At 51.1% G+C, this 24,981-nt stretch overlaps 1 protein-coding gene across 6 annotated transcripts; it reads right to left on the reverse strand.

Moving 5' to 3' along the window:
* LOC117650510 (vascular endothelial growth factor receptor 1) lies at positions 1-23,440 on the reverse strand. Of its 6 annotated transcripts, XM_034393991.1 has the most exons (29): positions 23,101-23,440; positions 10,829-10,965; positions 10,145-10,331; positions 9,930-10,060; positions 9,281-9,434; positions 7,900-8,048; positions 7,629-7,812; positions 7,406-7,535; positions 7,147-7,331; positions 6,885-7,054; positions 6,639-6,786; positions 6,415-6,558; positions 6,185-6,340; positions 5,974-6,104; positions 5,725-5,884; positions 5,528-5,634; positions 5,295-5,445; positions 4,997-5,221; positions 4,742-4,904; positions 4,311-4,474; positions 4,062-4,225; positions 3,840-3,962; positions 3,624-3,753; positions 3,464-3,545; positions 3,269-3,374; positions 2,915-3,188; positions 2,610-2,829; positions 2,231-2,288; positions 937-1,070 (listed from the first exon to the last, which is right to left on the reverse strand). In XM_034393991.1, exons 1-28 carry the CDS (start codon positions 23,180-23,182, stop codon positions 2,231-2,233), a joined length of 4,215 nt encoding a protein of 1,404 aa, XP_034249882.1. In that variant the 5' UTR covers positions 23,183-23,440; the 3' UTR covers positions 937-1,070. The 6 variants fall into 6 exon arrangements, with proteins under 6 accessions (XP_034249881.1, XP_034249878.1, XP_034249879.1 ...); XM_034393990.1 differs by lacking the exon at positions 2,231-2,288 and having other exon boundaries at positions 1-1,070; positions 4,311-4,441; XM_034393987.1 differs by lacking the exon at positions 2,231-2,288 and having other exon boundaries at positions 1-1,070.
* Between the last annotated feature and the right edge of the window lie 1,541 nt (positions 23,441-24,981).

Consider the following 24,981-nt stretch of genomic DNA (forward strand, 5'->3'; position numbering starts at 1 on the left):
TTATGGAAAATTTCATGTAATATGCAAATTTACAAATAATAACAGTCAGAAATGGATTCTCAAAACAACGAATAGATGACCCATTTCTTGCTAGGGTACAGTATTAACACTTATTTTTCTATTTTCAAGTCATCACATTTACAGCTTATTTACAGCTTGTTTACAGGTAAAAATTCTACACTACAATTATTTTTAGTTTGTACAATAAAAGGTACAATGGACAGCTCTATCTAAAGAACACCCAAGAATGCGCTCATACAACTGCAAATGACCAGTATTGATCCTTGGTTGAACCTCAATACAAAACAAAAACTGATATCTTTCAATAACGTGAATGACAAAATCTGTGCAAGATACATTATTTCTAAGCATTCAAACAGTCTTGAAAAAATAATTACATGATAGCACATGACTGTCAAATTTATTGTTACAGTATAATACAAAACGTTAATACTAAAGAACTAAAATTGAAATAAAGTAATAAAATCCTATTTATCACAGAACTTATGTCCAGGCGACTGGACATCTTTTTCTCAAGTGGTCACAACACTCAAGACCAACAAGAAATGTAAGTGGATGATTCACTCACTCACAAGTAATACATTAATGTTTTCTCTTAGGATACTTCCTAATTTTAAAAGAGCATAGATATACAGCATTTATGCCACTAGAAAGGGTCCAAGGAAGGGTCAACGTGACCTCATTACAACTTTCTATCACATCAAAATTTGCCTTATCTTTTTGAATCATTATGATGCAAAGTGATATTGTGTTCTACTAGAATGGTTTAGTTGACATAGGGAGGGTCATTGAAGTCAGTTTCGCTAAGAGCCAGGGGAGCTCGTTGTTGAGGAATATTAACATAGTTGGGAGGAAGCTGTCTCTCTTGGACAGGTGCCCTTCTTCCAAAGGTACTGAACGTAGGAGGAGACATGTTAGATATTGGTTCTGGTGGTTTTAAGTTCCGTTGCTTGTAGTTCACATAATTGTCCAAGTCAGGTGCAAAACTGTAGCTCGGATTTGAGAAACTTGGCACTTTGCCCTGGTTAGTAGATTTTTGTGGTGAGCTCCTGAAATAATAACAAAACCAGTAAGCATGTTACTTATGTTACAGATATTTGTTAGTACGTGTTGCAACCTCAACAGCTTCCATGCTGATAGCTTGATGAGTCTAGACTAAATGAGATAATCCCAAATAATTAATGCTGAATAAGGTAACATGAAGAAGAAACCATAAATTGAGTTGTTAGTCCATGCATCTAAAAGAGTTTTGAAATTTAGGGACGCAGACCAGGGACTTGAGATCAACTATAGAAACAAAATCAAACCAGTTCATAGACAACACATAAATATAAAAGGAAATTCATTATTGAAAAAAAATACTGAGAGCGATACCAACCCTACACAAGGAAAAGGCAACAAAGAGGACAGGACGTTTACAAAGGCCGCCACACAGTAGGTATTTCAATTACAGTCACATGAAAAACAATAACCACACAAGAGAACCTCAGTGAACCTAGGAAAGTGAAGACTGAAGATATCGTTTTGAGAATTATTGAGGAATAATCTGGCTTCCTCATAAGGCAAAAAGGTCAACTCATGCTAAAAATGCATCGGTAAATTTTTTAATGATGTGTTAAGGGTATTTACTGCGTGAAGTTAGACATCCCAGACCTGAAATATTATTTCATAGCTCAGAAGAAATAATTATTAATTATTTCTGTCTGTTTATTATAACTAACAAATGCCAACTGAGGGCAGATACATAGGTCACTCCCAACTCTGAAACCACTACTAATACGATTAAAAACAACAACAAAACAATACACATACCAGGGATAAACACATGCAAGAGACAAAACAAAATCATCCAGCACCAATACCCCCAGACTACAACAGTGAAGAGTCATGCAGCTTGCAGAGGCTAAAAAATCCACCCCTAGAAACTTTTTTAGATGAATGACATCTACTTTAAAAATGCAGCGAACTATTCTACCACCCTCAGCAAGGAAAGAGCCAAAGCTTTAAACAGATTGCATTCTCAAAGAAAATAGCACTACAACCTTTCCGTCAGTCCCAAATTTCACTCCAGTACTGCTTTCTGTAGTGTTAAAATTTTCAGAAGAACCTCGTACTTTGGAAGAACCTTGCACTGACAGTGACCCAAAATAGACCCTCACGAGGGAAAAAAATGCAAATGGCAGGCAAAGGAATGTGAGGGGAGCATTACCTAATTAAAGGAAAAGGATATGTCGTCGATGGGACTGCTGAACCGCGCACTCGGCGGCCTGAACAGAAACATATCACAAAGCAAATGCTGTAAGTCTTGCTCTAAAAAGAAACTGATATGAAACAGAAACTGCTAAAATTCTGATCAAGAAAGCTATTCAATAATCTATGATTCAATAATTCTTGTTGAAAAAAACAATATCATGCATGTTTCCATGCCCCACAACCTGAAGAAGAAAGCTCAGCAAATAGTCAGAAGCAGTGCATTTATTTTTGACTTTCACTTTTCAGCTTTAAACAAGAAAGGAGGGTACAATATAATGAATTGAGTTTGTTTGCAAGTTAAAACAATCAGCTACAGAGAAACTTAAGATTTATACCTGCTGTCCACATTTGGCATGACCGGCCGGCTGCTTGGAACAGCTGTGTACTGGCTTGAGGCGTCATCAGACTCGTGTCCACTAGTAGACTCTGATTTCCTGCTCCTGTTGCTTCCACTCAACATAGGTCTCAGCTCAACATCATCATTTACTTCTGTGTCGCGTAACCTTCTGCCTTGTGGGGGGGTTTGGAATTTGAAAACATTTCCCCCATTGCTCCCTGTGAAGAGCACAACTTGGATTTAGATTTTAAAAGGCTCTGATTTTAAAATATGCAGTCAACAAATATCATTGATATACTGTACCTGGCCTAGTTGGGCTAAAAATAGTATCAAGTTCTGTGGAAAAGGGGCTTGTCATATTTAAATAAGCCCCTGGTAAGCTATGGTCTGCAACCACAGTAGGAGCTCCCCTTGGAATATTTTGGTATCGCTGTGGCTCGTCATCTTCCACAGGTAACGGTGACATAACATTTGTGTACGTTGGGGAGCTGAACATCCCCAAGTAGTCATTGTGACCAGACTCATTTAACCAGCGGTGGTTCATTTGTACATACGGCTCATTCAAATCAACATAATGCTGTTAACAGTATACAGAGATGTGTTAAATTATTAGGAAAACTTTTTTAAAAATGGCAATATTTTTATTTAGCTACTTACCTTACGAACACCATCTTCCAACATAGAACCTAATGTATCAACTAGCTCTGTAAAAGATGGACGCAGCACTGGCCTTGCTTGCCAACAATCCATCATCACAGCATATCTAAACAAAAACAAAAGAATGAAGATTGTACTTGACTTTTGGAAAATAGTACTATTTTTCTGAAAAAGTCTGAAGTCCAAAGAACTCACATATCATCTGTAGCATAGGGGGGTTTTTCCATTCGATATCCTTCCTCTAATTTCTTGTACATGTGTTCATCCGCTGGCATACCTAAACAAAACCAAAAAGAATTAGAGCATTTTAAAATTATATCAGTCCCTTTTTTTAGGGGGTAACAAAGATCCCCACCTGTGTAAGGTGTTTTTGCTAGTGAAAAGAATTCCCACAAGACAATTCCAAATGACCAGACATCAGATTGAGTTGAAAATGTGCGGTCTCTTATTGATTCTATTGCCATCCACTTAATCGGCAATGGACCCTACAAGAAATACACATAATAATATTCAGAAAGACAGTTCAGAAACAAAAAACAAAGAATTTGTTACAAAGTTAGCACTTTCTTACATTCTCTTTCTTCAAGTAGTTCTCATCTTTGTAAACACTTTTAGCTAAACCAAAATCACAAATTTTAATTATGTTGTTGTCTGCAAGTAAAATATTTCTTGCAGCTAAGTCAAGATGAAGAATCTGCATGAAAAAAAAAAATTGAAAAATTGCAAAGGTAGAGGTAAAGAAATAAAATAAAATTATAGTCTCAGACATTAATTACATGATCTTTATCTTTACCTTTCGACTGTTTAAGTATTCCATTCCTCGAGCCACCTGGAAAGCGTAGCACAGAAGATCTCTAGTTGTAATAGGACTGACTATTCCTTTATAGTCCCCTTTGTAATTTGATCTCCAGTCTGGTTGTTGAGTAGAATTGTTAGTCATTAAAAATCCCTCTTCTCCTAAGCAAAAAAATTAAATCATTGAAGTAGCGGAACATGGATCAATGCCAAAAGTAATGAACAATGAATTGCATGTGTGACGCACCTGTCGGTGTCATACACACAAAGGTAGCTTCTGTAGCACCAGTTACAAAATTTTCAGATGAATCAGTCTGACTGCGATAATCAGCTCTTGAGTCTGTAGGTCGCTCGCCTTTGAATGAGTCAGAATGACCGCTGTTGGAGAAGGAAAGGGCTGCATAATTTAACCTGTTGGTAGTAGTGTTAGTTGGGATTAATATAAAGATGAAATGAGGTGTTAGAAACCACAACCACAATAGTCAAAAATACACATGCAATCACAAAAGTGTAAACCACCACCAGAAAGTTTCAAGGTTTGTAATGAGCGATGTAGAAATAAATGTAGGCTGCATACATGCATATGAAGGAAATAGGCCGGTAGTAAATTGTAATTACAGTATGAAGATGTGAAGGTAATTGAATGTAGGTTGTTAAAGTAGGTTATAGAAAACACACCTGTTTCGTCCATTTGGAATATTCGCAGAAGCTTCAGGAACTCTAGTTGGGTCTATCAAACCCGTAGTAGGATCAATTTGATCAATGAAATGGTTACGATGTTTCATTAAGTAGTTGTGTAGATTACCATACCTACAGTATTCTACAATTACTAATAACTCCACTGAAAGGAAAAGAAACAATAGATAGGTTTCATAGCAAACAGTAAAATTGAATCAATATTTGATATTAGAAGAGACCAGTAAAAATACATACTTTTATTCAACCCTTTGGTACATGCTCCTAACAAGTTCACAACATTTAAATGTTTTCCAAGGTGAACCATTATTTTGAGCTCTGAAGCAAGAGCTTTTATTATGTTACTATCAGCTGACCTCTTTACCATTTTGACAGCTACGGGAGTGACAGCTTCATTCTCAATAATACCATATGCATCTGCCTTCACTACGATACCAAAAGCACCAGATCCAAGGGTTTTGCCTGAAGATAAAGAACATAAACATAATAAATGTGCATAAGAGGAAACTATTTCCCCAGTCTTTGCATGACATACCTAGTTTTAACTTGTCTCGAGGAAATTCATATTTGCGATCATAGGGAAGAAGCTCTGCCTGGTCTTCTACACCTATATCCATATTGAGATTTTCAATGGCACCTTCTTCAAAGTGCATAAGTCCAGCACTTGTAAGTCGCTGACGAAGTTTCTATTCAAAGTGAAAAGCAAAACAAAATCAATGACATTAGTTGAGTTTTTAGAAGTTTTGCTCAAAATAGTCTCATAACTACCTGTTCTCGACGAACGCGAACACACAGGTATATGATGACAGCAAGCAAGAGCAAAGCTAAAATTAATAGACCCACAACTAGGCCCACATTCACTCCTTTTCTTTTGTCTGAAAATTAATTGAAATATTAAATAAATGGTGCGGCAATGCAGAATATTCACAAGGGAAATTATGAAGAGTAAGAAAACTAATACTTACCTAACAGACTTAAGGTGATAGATCGATGGACAGTTCCTCCTCTGTTAGTGGCCTCGCAAGTATACCTTCCATCATCTTCAAGAGTCAAATACTTAAAGTCTAACTTTCTCCCATCATCCAATATTTCCAGGTTGGTCTTCAGCTTTACAGGTGTTTTTCCCTAAAAATATTTACATAAGAATAAATTAATACTATGGTAAATATTTAGTAAATTTTATAAAAGTACAGTATAAAGTAATTTTTAAGTACCTTGAACCACTTGATTTGAGGTTTTGGCATTCCACTGGCAAAGCAGTATAGTGTGAAGCTCTGTCCTTCAGCAAGTTCTTTTACATTCCCCATTAAATTTGTTTTGTTTCCAAAAACTGGTACTTTCACATCTATTAATGGAAATAAAAATTTAACAAAAGAAGATAGCTTTAACTTTCTTTCCTGTTCACAGAATTCGAAATAAATTTACCTGTCACATTAAGAGAGATTTGGTGTTCACTGGGAAGTCCACTGCCTACATGTAGAGCCACACAGGAATAAATTCCTTCATTTGTGTTAGTAACATTTTTTACTGTCAAAGTACTACGGTGAGAAAACACCGTGCTCTTTGTAGAAATGTGGAAATCTGAAAATAAATTATTAGAACCCGGATGAAACAAACATACCCAAAGAGGAATATAGGACAGTAAGGAAACTCACCACGGTCCTCGCCGATTGTGAGACCATCAAACTTCCAAACAATGTCCCTGGTATAATGATAAGGTGATACGCTGCAATTAAACTCCACTTTCTCCCCTTCCACTGTTAAATTTGGGCCTTCAAGATGGAAGCCATGCGGAACATCTATAATACCAAGAGAAGGCAATTCATGTATAAGAGGTAGCTCTATGTAACAGGCCGAACATCACATGATTATATCTCACCTGTGACATAAAAGTTCTTTTCTTCTTTGACACATTCCCCAGCAGAGCTGCAAGCTTTGCTTTGAATGACACCAGACTGCACAGCAATCATTGTTAATTTTGAGCGCAACTGTACTTTACCAAAGGCTTCTTCAGAGAAATTATCTACCTGCAAATGAAGAATGATCCAGATCTTTATATGGTAAGCCATTTTCCAAACCAATTTCCCAACTTGTGGCTATCTCGTGCCAAAACTTAAAAACTTACATCCAACTCATCACTGTCACGAACTTCACAATCTTCCAGGGGTTGGAAAGTGCATGGTCTAAAAGCCCATTGAATAATGGGCAGAGGATTTCCCAGCACTGTACAAGTTATTTTAGCCTCGGTGTTGACCATATAAAATGGTTCAATTGAAACATTCAGATAAGGACCACCTAAAAAGTCAGAAAAGAATTATCAAGTGGTGCGTTGAAAGAAAACTTCGCACCAAGGCAAGATGGGTTTCAAGATGAAGGAAAGAACTAACCCAAGACATTCAAAAAGAGTTCTATAGTTTTTCTAGTGCCCTGGTTTACAGCATTTAACTTGTACACCCCGGTATCCTGAATACTTGGTTTCTTTACTACTAATCGAGTGGTGGATGAATCACGGTAAACTTCAAATTTGCCATATGATGACGATGATGTTATTTCTTTGTCTTCAGGGTCATACCTAAAAATTTGAAAGATACAAAATCAGAATAACTGAAATGAATTGGTAGGATTGTGAAGAGGGATAAGACTCACCATTCTAGTTGTGGCTCTGGGTGAGCTGAGTGATACACAACCCATTGCACAGATGCATCACTCCCTGCATTGGCAGTGATATTAGTTTTGTCACCCTGAACAGTTAGGTTGATGTATGAAGATCCTTGTTCTAAAACAAAAGGGAGCAACACGTTAGATTTGATTCCATATCTTACCAGGAGAAGTTATAGTTTAAGTTCAACATTTTGTAAAAACTTCTTACCCAAGACAGGAATGTATCTCTTTTCGACTTTTTGGTTGTTTGCATTGTCTTTTACAGTGCAGCTGTAAAAGCCTTCATCACTTTTCTTCACCTGCTTGATCTCTACAGTGCGTACTGCTAATGATTGTTCCCCATTTAATGGCTCTTTCACCTCCCTTAATTTTCCAACAACAATACGGCCAGACTGAAACACAATCCATTTATTTTTACCATCGCAGTTTGCCTTAATAATTTATTCTTGTAAGACAGAAAATATTTTTTTAATCCTTACGTCTTTTCCTGATTGGTCAGGGACAGCCCATTCTAATGCCATTGAGATTCCATTCTCATACGGAACAGAACAATTCAACACCAAAGAAGTCCCAATGATAGCATGGTTTGGCGCATGGATTGATGGAGTAGCAACATCGTCAGACACAGCTGTCAAATTCAAAAGTTTTGAACAATATGTTAAAAAATGTTCCTTTGAAGTAGCCACAGTGCGATGTAAACAGGTAAAGGCGATCAAATGCAAAATGAAAGACAACTTTAGAAAGAAAAAAGGGAGATGAAAGGAAAATTATATCTTAGCAAGCCATTAAAAACCCACAACTCAGTGGAATTTTTATTAACTGGAAGAGTTAAGCAGAAGACTGAATGATTTACAACATACAAAAATGATCTGAAATGATAAATTAAGGAAGATGAATTAGCCATTGCAAATGCATGCTTTGAAGCAACAAACCACCACCTTACACATTTCCACAAAATAATCTGAGACTTGAGGGTTGATCTGTTTTCCACTACTCCTAGAAAAAAATTTACGCAGCCAACGAAACTCCCAAAAGCCTTATATGACACAGGACCACAGTAATTAATAAGCGGCATTAAAGAAAGAGAAACAATAACTGCATGTAGCAGTATAATTGTGGCTAAGATGTATGATTCTTCTTCAACAATTTACAGATGAGAGAAGAGGTAGGTTGCTAATCTTACTTACTAGGAATGTGGACTTCGAAACTACTAGTGGAGGTATGAGAGCCGCTTTGTGCAGTGCATGTCACCTCCCCGGAGTCGATCACATGAGGCTTCAGATAAGTAAAACCAATCTTGGGATCAAAGCTTACTTCATTGTTTGCTCCCACCACAATCTGAAAAGAATCAACCAAACCATTTTCAATGGCCCCAAATATTGAAACCATTTTCAGTTGCCACACATACACTTAAAACTCTAATCCAAACATAATATACATGTATATATATTTATATTTTCAGACATCTCGTGTAAATGGCAGTGCTTAAATTTCATTGTAAAAATAATTTAAAAGTGTCCATAAAATATTCCACAATATGTGCAGGATGGTGGTTCATCCCAATCTCATACCAAGACGGATAAAAACCATTGTGAAAAATAGAAGCAAGAAATGAATGCTTAGTGGAAGGAAAACAAGTTGATCACAGAAAAGAAAGCAGGATCAAAAGCTCTGTTATGATCAATGCAAAAGGGTAGCTGGTAACACAGATTTATATATTTTTAGGAAAGGGAGAGGGAAGGGGAAGAACTGCAGAAAGTTAACAATTTATCACTCAACATGCAAAAAAGCGCACAACATGTAGCCAATCTACAAACCACAGCGAGGGACTGGAACATGGAAAATAACATGACTACGTACACATCACATGAACGTAGACATTGGAGAGGGAACTTTCCGACGAACAGGTGTACAGACCAGCGTGAGCTGCTTTACAGTTCTGTATTACAAAGCCTTCATGGGGATCGAAGAACACCAAAGAACCATCATAAAGCATCTCATTGTTGTAAGGGATCTGCAATTTTATTATTATTTTAGAAAGCCGTGAGTATGAAAGCACAGCCACCCCCATTCAAGATGAACTACACCTATTGACACAACAAACTTAACCAATGTTTAACATTTTGAAAAGAAGGTTTCCTTAGACAGCAGAGATGTTAGAAAGGCGAATTTGTTGACAGTAAGTGAGTTACATGAAGAAAAAAGAAGCCGACAGAAAGCAAACAAAACAATTGTTTGGCACAATTATTTACACTGAGCCCAAAGCCAAGAATGCTTTTTTTCCCTCCCCTTTTTAAGTATGGCAAACCTCTTCCTGGATAAATATTTAATATGTTACCATAAGTTAAGAATAATCTCCTTTAACCCAGTGTAACAAGTGAACGAATATTTTTATGTACAGGGCCATTTCCATAGCAAAAATGTACATGTATTAATTACCCCGGTGAATCATGCGTACCTCCAAAGAATACCAAGGGAAGTTATGCATAATTAATTAAGGAGTTCTTACCTCTTGAGCATCTTTAGTCAAAGTGACAGATACATTTGGAGCTGTAGGGCGACATGGGATGACTAGTTTGCCACCAGAGTTGACCGTCAGAGGTGGCGGATTTGGATCAAGGGCAAGAAGTTCTGTTTCATCTAAAACCAAAGGAAATTTTATTTGGATTAAGTAGTGGGTTAAACTTGAAGATAACACACAATCACAAAAGTTTGGCACATTACCTCTCACATATACGTAAATAGAAGTTACTCTCTGACCATCCTCCAAGTCCAAGGTTTGATTATCTACGCATCTGTAGTACCCAGTTTGCATGTAATTTGTGTTTGCAAGTTCTAAGTGAATGATATAAGGCTGCACATCTTCCATTGGTTCAAATAGAACTTTCTTGACGACATCATTCTCAGCTTCCTACAAACAGAAAAGCCAAAAGTCTCACTTGAACAGGTTAAGACCTTTATGACATTCCAGAAAAGGCTGTGTGAAAATATTTTTTCTGGAGGTAACTTGCTTTCTAAGCTGGAACTTGGGACAAAGAAAGTGATGCCAAGTTTCCAGACGCTATTTTGATGGAGTTTTCACAGAGTCAGCAGCATTATGATGGCAAAGACCAGAGTCAGCCGCTTGACTGGACTGAGTCGTCCACCCGATCTGCCTCCAACCCGCTCCAACCCCATGCAAGCTCTAGCTAAGCTCTCGGGTTGGCGGGGGCGGGGGGCGGGGGGCGGGGCGACGACCTTGGCGACGACCTGTTGCTTCGCCGTGCCTGATGGGCTGCCTACCCGCCAGGCGCTCCAGTCTACCTGGCATTGATTGCCTGTTGGTTGCCATGCTCGCATTGCAAGCGTGGACAGGTCGTCCGCTCAAGTGACGAAAAACAAGTTCGGTGCTTCGGTCTTTGTCCTTACCGCAGGTATCTCCCACCGCACCGGGAAGGCGCTCTGGCAGCGCAGCTTGAGGTTGTCGCCGCTGTCCAGGACGTACTCATCCAGCTCGGGGTCGATGCGAGGGCGCGGCACCGCGCGGCGCCGCCTGTCGTCCCGCCCTGGAAACGGAGGAAAAGCATTAGCGGGGTGGCGGCGGCCATGTAGGACTGGAGGACTCAGGCCATGCCCCTGTTGTCTCAAGACGCGTAAGCCTGAGGGTCCGAGGCAGCCCGAGGTGCTAAGACGGCACGGCGTTGCTGGGCAACGCAGACCCCTGTGGCCGCCTGTGGCGCACACTCACTTGGACCAGCGCCGTCAGGACTTGATAGCGCCGAAGCGAGACAGATGAGGCAGCTGGCCGTCGCAAAGAAACAGCGTCTGTGTTCCATCAGCAGTTTCACCCCTAACCCTCTCCTCCCCTCCGACGTCCTTCATTCCACCCCCGGCCCCCCGGACAATGAAGGGCACATGAGCCGAGCGAGCACTGGGTGACCTTGTAAGGCGACGCGGCTGGGTCAAACCGTCAAACGCACCCCGACGGCGTCCGCAGTTTCCTCGTAGGTCCATGGGGACTTGGTGCACATTAATTATCTCACCCCCACCCCCAGTCAGCCTTAAGGGGGCACACCAGTGAAAATCGACAAATTTTTGCCTTCTCTTTTATTTTATCTTATTTTTCTGCTATTCATCCCGAGTCGAAGGCCGCAAACCCCACCCCGAAATTCCGATTACTTTGGCTTGTGCACATTTTTGAAGTTGCTAAAAAGGTAATTATTTTTGCATATTTTTGACCAATTGTTAACGTTCAGGGTTTTCACTTGAACTTCAATTACAAAACCCTTGAACCACCCAAACGCAGTTGAAAAGAGGGACATTTTGGCGCAAACTGAACTAAAATACGTCAAAAGACGCATTTATAATCCGAAAAAAAACGTCAAATCTATGTTTCCACTTAAAGGGCTTTTTCTCTAAACACCTTTTTTTTTACCTTTGTGCCACTCTCACGGGCGCAAATATTAAGATAATTTAATGCGGTTTGCGGCAAAATGTTCGTTACACTTGCCTCTATGGTCTGAACCTCGGAAATGGCCATCTCACAAAAAGGACGTGAGCTGCAGCCATGAAAGTGCGAAAAAATTGGTTAAAAAATTTGTTTCTCATTTTGCCCTCTGAAAAAAAAATTTGGGGGGGGATGTAGGACTGGAGGACTCAGGCCATGCCCTGTTGTCTCAAGACGCGTAAGCCGAGGTCCAGGCGGCCCGAGGTGCTAAGACGGCACGGCGTTGCTGGGCAACGCAGACCCCTGTGGCCGCCTGTGGCGCACACTCACTTGGACCAGCGCCGTCAGGACTTGATAGCGCCGAAGCGAGACAGATGAGGCAGCTGGCCGTCCCAAAGAAACGGGGTCTGTGTTCCATCAGCAGTTTCACCCCTAACCCTCTCCTCCCCTCCGACGTCCTTCATTCCACCCTGGCCCCGACAATGAAGGGCACATGAGCCGAGCGAGCACTGGGTGACTTGTAAGGCGACGCCGGTTCAAACCGTCAAACGCACCCCGACGGCGTCCGCAGTTTCCTCGTAGGTCCATGGGGACTTGGTGCACATTAATTATCTCACCCCCACCCCCAGTCAGCCTTAAATTAGCCTTCAATTTGTATGCTTGAGAGGGCCGGCCAGGGCCTTGTTTGGGCACAAAAGGGCCGTCTGGTCACCGTACTCTGGTCATGCGGCCGGCTGGCCGACTCGCAGGATGTTGCCGCTTGTTGCCGACGCCAGAGAATAGCAGCGCCGAGAGCGGCGCAAGCAGCGCAAGCAGAGGCAGCCGCGACGGATAAACACAGTCACACAGGCACTTGTGCCCCGTTGTGTGGTGCCGGCCGCGCCGCGCCAGCAGTGCTTCGCAGTGCTTCGTCGCTCTGTCTCGCTCGCACCCATACGGAACGGCCCGTGAGTGCGAGAGAGAAGGACAACGTCGAGAGCACTGTTCGGGGTCAGCCTGCCGGCCGCGGCGAACGGCGAGCCTCAGGGGCCGGTGCGGTCACTTCGTCACTACTAGGTCGGCCGTGGAAACACAAGCCCGGCGGAGGAGGCCGAGGAGGCCGTCAAGTTGAAGCCCTGCAACAGCACGGCGAGCGCACCGCAGCAATGCCGCAGCGGGTGGTGCGGGTTGCCGGCAGCAGACCGAAGCTGAAGCGACAAAGCCACCGCAGTGACCGCAGGGCGCAGGGCGCGGGGCGCAGGGCGCAGGGAGGCGCGGGGCGGGGCAGGGCGCGCGGCGGCGCGGGCGCGGGCGCAGGCGCAGGGGCGGCGGGGCGGGCGCAGGGCGGGGGCAGGGCGCGGGCGCGCGCGGGCGCGGGCCAGGGCGGGGGCAGGGCGCAGGGCGCAGGGCGCAGGGCGCAGGGCGCAGGGCGCAGGGGCTGCGCTTGTTGCTCGGCGTACTGCTCGTTGACCTGGGAACGGGCCGGGTGTCGGGAACGCGGTTTGTTCGCAACATGGGGTTACGACCCGTTCGAACAGGTAAGCAATTTGCGAATCGTTCCGCCAGTGCCAGTAAGTCGGCAAAGGGGCAACACTACACTCCCTTCGGGATCCCAAGTCACCACTGGTTTACGAGTGTAGTGCCGCTGCACAGCACGCCGTCCCGCTTGGGAACGCTGCCCTGGATCCGCGCTTGGCGGCTTGGCCTGTGGTGGGCGTGCCTCAAGATAAGGGCACATGAGGACGTGCGCCCGGCAGGCCAAAGGCAGGCCCAAGGCAGGCCCAGCCCAGCCGCCTCCTCGGCTTTCGGCGGCCCGGCCCCTGATAGCACGACATGCCCGCCACTGTAGCCGAACACTTTTTCTGTGCAAGCGGGTCTGGCCGGCTGGGAGGGCTGGAAAGGGGAAGGGAAGGGGGTCGCCACTGATTATAATGGAGTTGTTATCCACGTGCGGGTGGTTCCTGCACGAAGACCGCGACGACCGCCCCCAGGCCGACAGAGAGTGACAGACACGCCAGACACGCCCCACGCCAAACAAGAAGCGGCGAAGCGCGTGCCTCAGTGACTCATCATGCGGCTCGACACGGCACGGCGGGGCACGGCACGGCACGGCAACCTGTTGGGCGCGTCGCGTCCGCGACTCCACCCGCGACCAGGCACTAAGAGACCGAGCGCGGCGCCTCGACCTGTGGACAGAGTCGCAAGTCGGTCGTCTCTCTCCCACTCACGGCGCGTCCCGGCAGGCCGGCAGGCTGTCAAGTGCGAGAGAGACAGAGCGACGAAACGACTTGTGGAATCGGTGTGCTGGCCGCCGTCCCGCCCGCCGGTCCCCGCGGTCGGCGAAACTAAAATGGCGGGGAAGTCCAGTGCAGTCCGAGCCGCGACGGCACGGGAATCGCGGAGGGACCGGGAAAGCTTGTGGCGCTGAGGTCCTCGAGGACTCGACGAGGAGACGAGCCGAGCTGTCCTTGACGTCCTTGACGCCGCCACGGCCACTCCCACGGTGCTCTTCCTGCCCCCCCCCTCCCCCGCCCACCAACACACACTCTCTTTCCGGATTTCGGGTGTGCCCGCCCAATGGAACGGCAGTGCCTGGAGAGCACAGTGTGTCCGAGGCAAGGCAATGAGACCAATACCTGACATCATTTAGTGGTCAAAACATTGATCCAGGTACACCGTGCTTCCAGGTGTACAGAATTCCTTGGTGGGCGTTGGTGGGCGCCCCTTCCACGAACTGCAGGCCCCCTCCAGGGTCTCCAGGGCAGCCCCGCTGCCCCGCGGCCGTCAGCCTGTTGGACCGAAACAGCACCATGGTAGAGTACGTACTCCACGGCTGCACGTCGCGCCGTGAGTCCGGCGCGGTAGGCGCGGTGGCGCGCTGAGCGGCCTTCACCCACTTTCCAGGTTACAACAACCTTCCATCGCCGGGCGGCGCGGCGCGGCGCGGCGACGCGCTCGCCTTCTGAGCGCACCCGAATGGAATATATTCGATACACGAAACCGGTCCGCGTTGCAGAGCGCCGCAAAGCGCTGCAAAGCACGAAAACCGCGAGCGCGAAGAAACGTCAGCGACGGCGTATCGCGTATCGGTACCGAGGCAGGCGCGTTGCACGCGCGTTCAAGTGCATTCATGCTTCCACTTCCGTCCTGCAGGCGGCGCGGCACGCCGGCAGGCGGAAGGCCGGCCAGCCAGCCAGCCAGCCAGCCGCCGCACTGCTCGCCATGCTGAGCTGTGTCAGCTTGTGCCAGCCGGGGACCTCACGGCCCGCCGGCCTGCGGGCCCGCGACGCCAAGGGACGCCGCGGCCCGGCCGCGCGCGTGGGTTCAATTCCTTCGCGCGTCCCTGTTTATTTCTGTCTTTTCGGCGCAGAGGAGAGATAGAGAGAGATAGAGAGAGAGAGTCAAGTGCAGTGACGCGGCTCGTTCTCCCCGGACGCGGCACAAGGCAGAGGTACCCTGGCAAAAAGAGACATCAAGCACGTCTCAGACCAGTGTACTGTACCTCTGCACGCACTCCGCGAGTGCGGCCGGTGTGGCCGGCCCCGCCAAGCCGACGGGGACGGAGAGGGTCTCTCTGAGGGCGACTCGCAGTCCCTGGCCCCGCTGGCCCCCGCGGACCCCGTGGGCCTTTGGCCGCCTTTGGCGTGTCCAGATTGATCAATCTACGCGGAGGACGTGCTGCGGGGCGTGCTGCGGGCCACACGGCACGGGGCCGTCAAGGGGCTCTCGAAATAAAGACTGCGGAGGGGAGGCCGGGACCGCCGGGACCGCCGGGACCGCCGGGACCGCCCACCGGAAGTCGCTGTTGCATGGGCTGATTCGATCGGTGTGAGGTGTCCATCTTCATGCCGTCCACGGCGAGGCCCTGCCCTGGGTGAGGCCCTTCGGGCTTCGTCACGTACTACTTGGGCCTCCCGGGCGGGTGCGAGAGAGACAGAGCGACGAGACATTGATTCTTCGGGCGTCCTCCGCGCCTCCTCGTCGCACTGCATGCGATTGGCATGCAGCGCATCCTGCAGCGTCGGCCGGCGCTCGGCGCTAGGGCGCTACCTACTCGTCCGTGACTCAGCGCTCACTCACCTAATCGGCCGCCACCGCGACGCCACCGCGACGCCACCGCGACGCGCGAAGCCGCTGACTCTCGCCTCACCGCCTTCCAAATAACGAGACGAAATCTTCGCTTCGTTTCGTCCATTTCATTCAATCAGGGCTTGATTGAATTCATGCCGGCGAAAAGAGAACGAGTCGGCGCTGGGACGGAATTCATTTTAGTATTTGGTGGTTGCGGGTGGGGGACACAGAAAAACAAAGATCCCCGGATTTTTCGGAAATGTTTTGAAGATTGCGGCAAAGCAAGTGTTGGAAGCGGCAGCGGCTGCATATCGCCATCTACTACAGTATCGCCAAGCCGCAGTCGCCCGGCTGGCTGACTTATCGCGCAGGCACGCGGGCCACGACGCAGGGCTAGCCCTGCTTGCCCTGCTTGCCCTGCTCGGAGGGCTCGGGTGTGGCCCCGCGACGCCCCGCGGGGACTTTCACGGACCGCAGTCCTTCGCAAAGGGCCCCAATCTCCCTTTCCAAGCGCTGTGCGGTAGTTAGTCACGCCACAGTTAGGGCAGTGCGCACATGTAATGTCAAAGTGGGCCTTGCAGCTGAGAAAACTGGACAGATTCCCCACAACAGTAGACTGATTCCGAGAGTCGTTTTCGTCGCTCTGTCTGTCTAGCACACACGGTGAGAGCGAGAGAGACAGAGCGACGAAACCGACTCCCGGACGCGAGGCCGCCAGTTTTTCCAGTTGAGGCCTCTGCGCTGGCGCCGCTGGCCCTCAACGCCCTCCACGAAGGCGCGACAGGTGGGCGTGCCGCTCGGCGTGCCGCGTGCCCGTGTCCCGAGCGCCCCGAACGCGTGTTCGGCACGGGAGGTAGACTGGCGTGGCACGCCGCGTGCTGCGTGCGGCGAAAGGGCGAAAGCGAAAGGTGCACCACAAAACGGCGTGGCGCCGCACTACGCGCACTGCGCACGGCGGAGCGGATCAGAGCGCCTGCACTGCAGCACACGCCTCGCCTCGCCGCCCGCACACGGCGCACACGGCGCACGCCCCAGTGCAGAAACGCATCGCGCAATTTTTGTAATTTCTCCGCGACTGCACTCTCTCGCCCTCGTTGTTGGACTCCAGGAGCGCATAGAACCCAGCGCAGAATGCTTCCGAAGAGTCGTGTCTTCGCTCTGTTTCTGTCGCAGACGAGGACGTCCCTTGAGGGATGCGAGAGAGACAGAGCGGCAAAACGATTTTTCGGCATCGTTTGGTAGCCAAACGGCGGTCCGGTCCCGGGCCGGGACAGCGCGACGCAGACGGCACAACAAACGAAACGGACTCTATTCTCCTCAATGAAGATGGGCGTCGCGGTGGCCGCCCGGCCAGGACCGGCAAGGCCCGGCCCGCCGAGAGTTAGCCGCTGCGCCTCAGCTCAACGCGGCCCAACCGGCCCAACGCCTTCGCGACTCGAGCGCTACGCTGCGCTACGCCACCTACACCGCCAGAAAGAGGAGAGGGGAGGGCGTTGAATTAGCAGCGTGCCGCCAAAACAGGCCGTTTCATTCCTGCCCAATGTTTTCCTCGGAATCCGAGTGTCACGTTGGGCGTTTTCGCACCCCGCGGCGGACACGGCAGGGCAGGGCAGGGCAGGGCAGGGCAGGGCAGGGCAGGGCAGGGCAGGGCAGGGCAGGGCAGGGCAGGGCAGGGCAGGGCAGGGCAGGGCAGGGCAGGGCAGGGCAGGGCAGGGCAGGGCGCGGCACGGCACGGCACGGCGCGGCGCGGCCGACCAGCGTGAATCAAGCCGTTTCCGACGAAGGCTTGGCGGGCGCGAAGCAGATAACCGGGGCGGACGGCGGACGTCATGCCCTTCCGGAACCACGGCGAGTAACGGTGCACTACACACAAGCGCGTTGCGTTCGTCGTCGTGGGTTTGGCGCGGTTTGGCGGCCGAGGGAGACGCGCGCGACGTGCCCGGCCCGAACCAGGCCGCCAAGTGCGCGACTTTGGTGCGGTGTGGTGGCGGCATTCCCCGGGCAGCACACCCTCGTCACTTCCCAGGCAAGCACAGCCTATCAGTGATACGCTTCGGCAGAAAAAAGCAGCTCTTTGGTGAGAGTTCTTTCCAGTGTCCACGCGACACTTCCGGCGCGTCTTGCGGTTCGCGGTCGCTGCGACCCGCGCTGCGGCCAGTGCGACGTCATGTGCCGCGTTCACGGTGTACACGGCGTAAACGGTGTAGGTACACCGAGGTACACCGTGGTCGCGTTGCCCTCTGTGCTGCCGTGGTGCGTGCAGTGCTTTTGGCACGCGGGATGCGGCGCACCCGCGGCCCGCGCCCCAGGACCTCGATTCGGCGGCCTACGGCGGCCGGGCCCTATCTAGTCGAGATAGCGTATCGGAAGCGCGGCAAAGGGCACTGCAGGGCACGCCAGGGCCTCTCGTCTCGTCACACAACAGCACCGCCCAGGTACACCCGGGCTGCGAGGCCCGCTGGGCTTCAAAGCACCCCATAAGCAAGCCGAGCGAGGCGAGGCGGTACCGGTACGCAGTACCTCAGAGGAATGTGGGGAGCCTAGCGTAGCCGAAGCGTAGCGCAGGCCTCGGCAGGCCTGATGCACCGTGACCTTGACACTACCCGACAGGTGCCTCCCGCCCGCCTCCCGCCCGCCCGCTTACGCTACGCCGCCGCTACGCCCGCCCATCCCACCAGCACGACAGAACCAGACAGAACACGCAGCGGCCACGCCAGTCAACTCAGCAAAGACACCCACCAGGCCTGGTCTGGTTCCGTGGGGCGCTTCCGTCATTCCCCTCTACGAATACGCACAAAACTCAAAACTCAAGCGTCCGAACACAAAGCACACGCCATAAAGTGCACCGGTAGGCATGGCCCTGGCAGTGAAAAATGAAAGGGTGGAACGACATGTGCGTGCAACGCAAAAAAGGGCGTAAAATAGGAAGAACAGAAAGCAAAGGCGCGGCTGGTACGCAAGTGACGGTTCGCAGTGTATGTTATGTGTAAGTACACTTTGGAGCAGGAACACTCGCTGAGTCCGAATCCGAGCCGTGAGGGCGAAGGTGCGGCTTCTTCCAGGAACAGGCACTCCTTTGCCTCGCCAGCCGCGACAGGAAAGTACTTATCGGCGCCAAGGAGTCGCCAAGGGATCGCCAAGCCTTGCCCCCAAAGTTGAAAAGGCTTTCCTACCCGGGGCATTCATTGCTGGTGCGCGGAGAGGGTGGAGAGGGGGCGGGGAGGCTTCGAGGCCCTCGGCGACGCGGCCCGCGACCCGCCCGCCGTCTCTGACGGGCACCTTCGCCGGAACGGACCACCTCGCGGCCACCTTGGCCACCTTGGGCCGAGGGGGTAACCACTCGCGTAATACCCTGTACACAAAAACCGTGTATTACGCGTAATACACGTGGTCGTAATACCATTTCTGGGTCAAATGTGCCAAATTTTGGCATTTTAAGGCCGTAATACACGTGTAATACCCCCGTAATACAGCGTAATACCGAGTACACTGAGGGAAATGTTTTGGGGCCACACCTAAACTTACAGCTGTGACAACCAATCTGTTTGGTCGCTGGGGGTTCAATTAAACGTTCGATGGCCACATTTAAATCGTTTAGTCGCACTACTTTAGTTGTGAGATGTACTCTTTTTCTAACATGTCGTCTGTCTATTTTAGCCACTGCCACTAAATCAAATCTTGTTACAGTGACTGAATGCGATAAGGTCTGACGATTGACTGTTTAGTCCTGACACATAAACGTAAACCGATGAAAAAACGACTCCAAAACGAGTGCTCGAACCACGGACCTACGTGTTATGAGTCCGTCGCTCTACCAACTCGCCCACCTGGCTAACTGAGAGAGGCCGGCATTGATGGGCCTCTTGGACTGACGAATGTGTGCGGACGCACCGAGAAAATGATAGCTCGCTCCCTTTCCTGGGGTCCCAAGTGTCCCACAGTCCATCTCCTGGCAGCACAATAGTATACAAAGATACTATGCCAGGAGAAACTGGTTGCGCTACGGGGAGTTGAACCCCCGAACCCGGCTTCTTATCCAGCCTCCAGGCACGGAGACCACTGAGCTACCGCACTGTTATGAGTGTGGCAGAGCGCTGGGCGATGGCAACGCGACTTCCGTGTTGAGTGTCGCATCGCCAGTGTTTCGGTGCCACACCTAAACGCTTTAGTCGCGACTACTGACCATCGATCAAGCCTATGACTAAAGCCAGTTTAATCGAGTCCTTTCATGCTGACTATTATTGGCGGTTCAGTCACTCTCACTATTTAGCAGTCTTATTGTGATCATCGGCTGAACAGTTGCAAGGATTGAACTCGTGTAACTGTCGCCATTGGGGGGTTCAACAAATCACAGTTTTATCGTGAGGCACCGACCCCTTCTCTCAGTGTAGTCTGTACACGATTTCTTGAAGTGTTTACCCCCTCGCCTTGGGCACCTTGGGCACCTTCCGCACGCCACGCCCAGCTGGCTCAGCGGGCTGACTCTGCCCCTCTCGCACCCCTGCGTTACCCCCGTTACCCTCCGGGACGCCCTGTGCGCGAGAGAGACAGCGGCAGCCCGGAATGAGCGTGCAGGCCGTGCAGCGACTGCGCGGGATTCCCGGCAGAGCATGCAACACGCAGCGGCAAGCGGCGAGGCCCAGGCGAGGCCGACAGGCGGGGAAACCTGGAATGGACCAGGACGCTGCGCCCTGCCTGGGCCGGCTGGGCCTATCGGCCTCACCCGCACCGGGCACCGGCACCGCGCCCAGCCGGCCGGCGTGCCGCATACGGCACAGCGCGGCACAGAGAGGCGCACGCATTCCGTTCGCTCGTGACCCCACCACGCCGCCACGCCCGCAGTCACGCGGTCACGCCCGCAACGGTTCCACCGCGCCCGCGCCGCGGCCCTCGCCGCCGTGCCCTGCAGTCAGCAGTGCCCTTCAACCTTCCGCTGGCACGCGGTGCCGCCACACTGTGCCGTCCGCGCCCACCAAACCTCAAGACCAAAACAAGCCCGAGTGCGACACCAACAACTCAAACGGCAGCCTTGCTCGAGCCGTGCGGCAGCACGCTCGCGCTACACTGTAGCCGAAAAGGGTTGCTCTGAGCTTTGGAACGGTGCTGTCTCGTCGCTCAGTCTCCCTCGCCCTCGCACTCGTCCAGTGTAGGCGCGGAAGAGGCAGAAGTCTGCCTAGCAGGACCCCCCACGCCCCCTGCGGGCAAGCCTGGCCGACGTCAATGGGATCTCGGGTTATCTTGCATCGAAGGGGCCCCTGCAGTCCGCTGCCGTGTTCGCTTGCAGGCCAGCCAGGCCAGCCAAGCAGAACGCGAGACCGCCGTTTCTGTGTTTGTTCTTCGTGCCCTCAAAGAAATTTGCAGCGAGCTGCCTGAACACTCACAAGAGTGACTGGCTCAGCAAGCAGTGCCTAATGAATGGAGAACAAGGCCAGTCTCGGACTGGCCAGGGCAGACAGGCAGAAAAATCTGCCGGGGGCTTCGGATTTGTGACCAGTAACGTCACAAAGTTGGTCAAAATGTGATTGAATCTCGGAAATTTGCTGATTTTGCTGACTTTGGGCGGCCACTGTGTCCAATCTAGTTGCCGTAAAAGGCCTCCCTCGACGTCCTAGTATTCTTAAGACCCTACTCTTTCATGCCCTGAATCGGAAAGACGTTGACCACAACGATTTTGCCTTTGACCGCAACGATTTTGGGACCAAAGTTGGTCAAAAAGTGGTCGAATCTCGGAAATTTGCTGATTTTGCTGACTTTGGGCGGCCACTGTGTCCAATCTAGTTGCCGTAAAAGGCCTCCCTCGACGTCCTAGTATTCTCAAGACCCTACTCTTTCATGCCCTGTATCGGGAAGACGTTGACCACAACCATTTTGCCTTTGACCGCAACGATTTTGGGACCAAAGTTGGTCAAAAAGTGGTTGAATCTCGGAAATTTGCTGATTTTGCTGACTTTGGGCGGCCACTGTGTCCAATCTAGTTGCCGTAAAAGGCCTCCCTCGACGTCCTAGTATTCTGAAGACCCTACTCTTTCATGCCCTGTATAGGGAAGACGTTGACCACAACCATTTTGCCTTTGACCGCAATGATTTTCCGACCAAGTTGGTCAAAAAGTAGTCGAATATCGGAAATTTGCTGATTTTGCTGACTTTGGGTGGCCACTGTGTCCAATCTAGTTGCCGTAAAAGGCCTCCCTTGACGCCCTAGAATTCTTAAGACCCTACTCTTTCATGTCCTGTACGGGAAGGCTATTGACCGCAACTAGTTTGGGAGCGGTAATAAAGGGTAAAAACAATGATGATCGGGGGCCTTTTGCGGTCTTATCTGCCGGGGCCTTTTGGGGGCCAATCCGAGCCTGAACAAGGCTCACACATGGCTCACACATACTTCTTCCTCAGCAGCAGAAAGCCAGAGTGGGACGTAGGTTTCTCGCGGGTGCCGCCTACACCCTGAACCCTTCCCAGTTGTTGGTCCAAGTCTACTCGACGTTATCCAACATGCGGATGAACTTGAGCCGAGAATGCACCGGGGCCGCTGAGCCGCTGCCGCCGAGCTGCATGCCAATGAGGTGTGGTGTGCGCCAGGGAGCGCGTGCACGGTCGTTGACACCTCGGTGCAGTATGCCGTATCTGCGGCTCTGCGGCCCAGCCACATACTCATTGGCTTTCGCCTTCTCGTACTAGTGCCACCGGGTCTCCTCGTCCAGCCGCCGAGATTTGGTGCACATTTTGAAAAGCGCCACAATCTGCGGTTGCTCGAAGGCTTTCGGAGCCGCGAACTTCCAACAGCCAGAGCATGTTTTATATGTCATGGCAGTTCGTTATGCCCGCGTGCAGTCCACTGTATGCGTCGTATTCCCCCGCAGGGGTATTCCCGCTATGTATCCGCGGGGCCGCGGGGCTGGCAGCACCTCTTGCTCGCGCAGACCCCGCCGGCCTGTACGGCGCCGCCGCGCGTTGCCGGCGCCTCGGCTTGTCAGCTTGTCAGCCCAACCCATGGCCCCACCTGGCCGGCCCCGCCACGTCACTGCCATGACGTCACCGCCGGCGTCTCCATGGTGGAAGAGTTCTGATGGTGACATTCGGCCGAGGCCCACCACCCCACTGCATGTCCGTCCTCGATGGGCACGCTCCAGGCGACCAAGGGCGCGAGGCTGCTCGAGGCCCACCACGCCCCTCAGGCCATTCATCCGCCTTCCCGCGGCCTTACCGTGTCTCGCCGACGCCGAGGCCAGCAGCGCCGACACCGCCAGGAGCACCAGCACTCTGGACGGCATCCATGTCGCCGCCATCCTGGGCCTACGGAGGGCCAGCGACGTCACGTCACTGCTCGAGTGTCATATGCACGAAACACTCTTTCTCACTGGCTCACACACACACACGCGCACACACTGGGAGTCACATGCCGGCCGCGGCTGCGCACAGCACTGCAGCTGATATCGCGCGGCGCCAACAATTGCAGAACCTCCTCTCTTTCTCTCTATCTCTCTCGCACTGGCAGGACCGACAGAGGCACAGACCGACCGGCGCGGGGCCACCTTCGACGACCAACGCGGGGAGACTGGAGACTGGCGCTGGCGGCGAGGCGGGCGAGCCGCGGCCGCGAGCGCGGCGGGCGGGGCGGGGCGGGCGGGGCGGGGCGGGGCGGGGCGGGGCGGGCGCGTCGTGGCGGTGGTGGCGGCGACTGGTGGCCGTGGACGCCAAGACGCGCTCCACACACAGCCGCCCCCACCACTCCGCGCCACTGTCACGGCGCTCACGGCCCGGCCGTGGACTTGCGCCCCGAGACTCTCCAGCTAGACCCAGGCGTCACTGCGTCTGCATTTGCACGAGCGGCAAGCGACAGACGGGCAGGCGTCACCGACAGACAGGTGTAAAAGTGGAATAGAGTTCCAGGCGAGCTCTGCTTGTGCCGGACCCGCAGAGTCAAAAGGCCCCCGTCCCCCCTGCCCCTTTTCCTGTTTACGCCGCTGGATTGTGTGAAATGTTATCAACACTCGTGAAGTCGGAAAGCGCAAGCCATGCGGTGCCCCCCCCCCCCCACACACATACACACGATTCCCCGGCTCCATGCTCGCAACGAGTGTGGGTGTATGGTTCCGCGTCCGCACAGACGGCCACAGCCGCGGGCCATGAAAAAGAAATTTAACGTCGCAATTATGTCGCAATGTCGTCGCACTTCATTCCGCGGTCGTTCGGACGGCCGTGTGCCCCTGACGGCCCTGACACGCCCCGACAACCATCGACACGACCCGTCGGAACGCCACTGCAGGGGAAAGCAAGGGTTGTTGGATGGGGGACGGGAGTGAAATTCCAAGAAATTTGTAGAAAATGAAGGAAATTATGATGCAATCTTGCTGCACCCTACTTGTATGACTATGGCTAAGCCCCAGCTAGCTTGGCTTTTTCGTGGGAAGATGAGCTCGGTTTCCCGGAAAATGTACCCCATCATCACTGCTAGGCCACTGCAGACCCCTCGCAACGGAAAAAATAACTTTGCGTGTTTTTGAAAGAGGTTTGTAAGAACTTAGCAGCTGGAGATCAGCGATCAACGAAAGACGCCTCGGAGAGTCGTTGGGGACTTGGGCATGGAGGCATGGGGGCTTGGGGGCTCGGGGGGCTTGGGGGCATGGCATGAGGGGCCCTGGGGGCGCACTGCGCCCGCTGCGCAGGGTGGCAGTGTGGCGGCCACCAGCGGCCACGCCCTTGTCGCACACTTGGAGCACCGTTAGGGCCGGTAGGGCCGTAAGGGCACCGCGGTGACGCACTTGGTGGCCTCAAGTTTGACGAGGTGGGCGCAGGTCGCGCACGTGACGTCACAATCTCCGATGAAAATACGAAAGTGTGGCAAAGAATTGGCGTTGAACCGCGGACCTGCCGAGTGGGGACTGCAACTCCGCGCGCGCTCTCGGCTCGGCTCTGCCCGAGATCATTTCGTCCCGATTTCTTCTTCTCGAGAGCATTTCTTTCTGTTGCAGGAAAGCTAATGGTAAAAAATAATTTTTAACGCGAAAACGCCTGAACCAGCCGCGGAGCTCAGTGCGCCAGCATATGAATTTTTTATCGGTACCAACAACGACTGCGCGGCTGT

Source organism: Thrips palmi, unplaced genomic scaffold, assembly GCF_012932325.1.
Source record: "Thrips palmi isolate BJ-2018 unplaced genomic scaffold, TpBJ-2018v1 HiC_scaffold_5, whole genome shotgun sequence".
NCBI classification, from domain to species: Eukaryota; Metazoa; Arthropoda; class Insecta; order Thysanoptera; family Thripidae; genus Thrips; species Thrips palmi.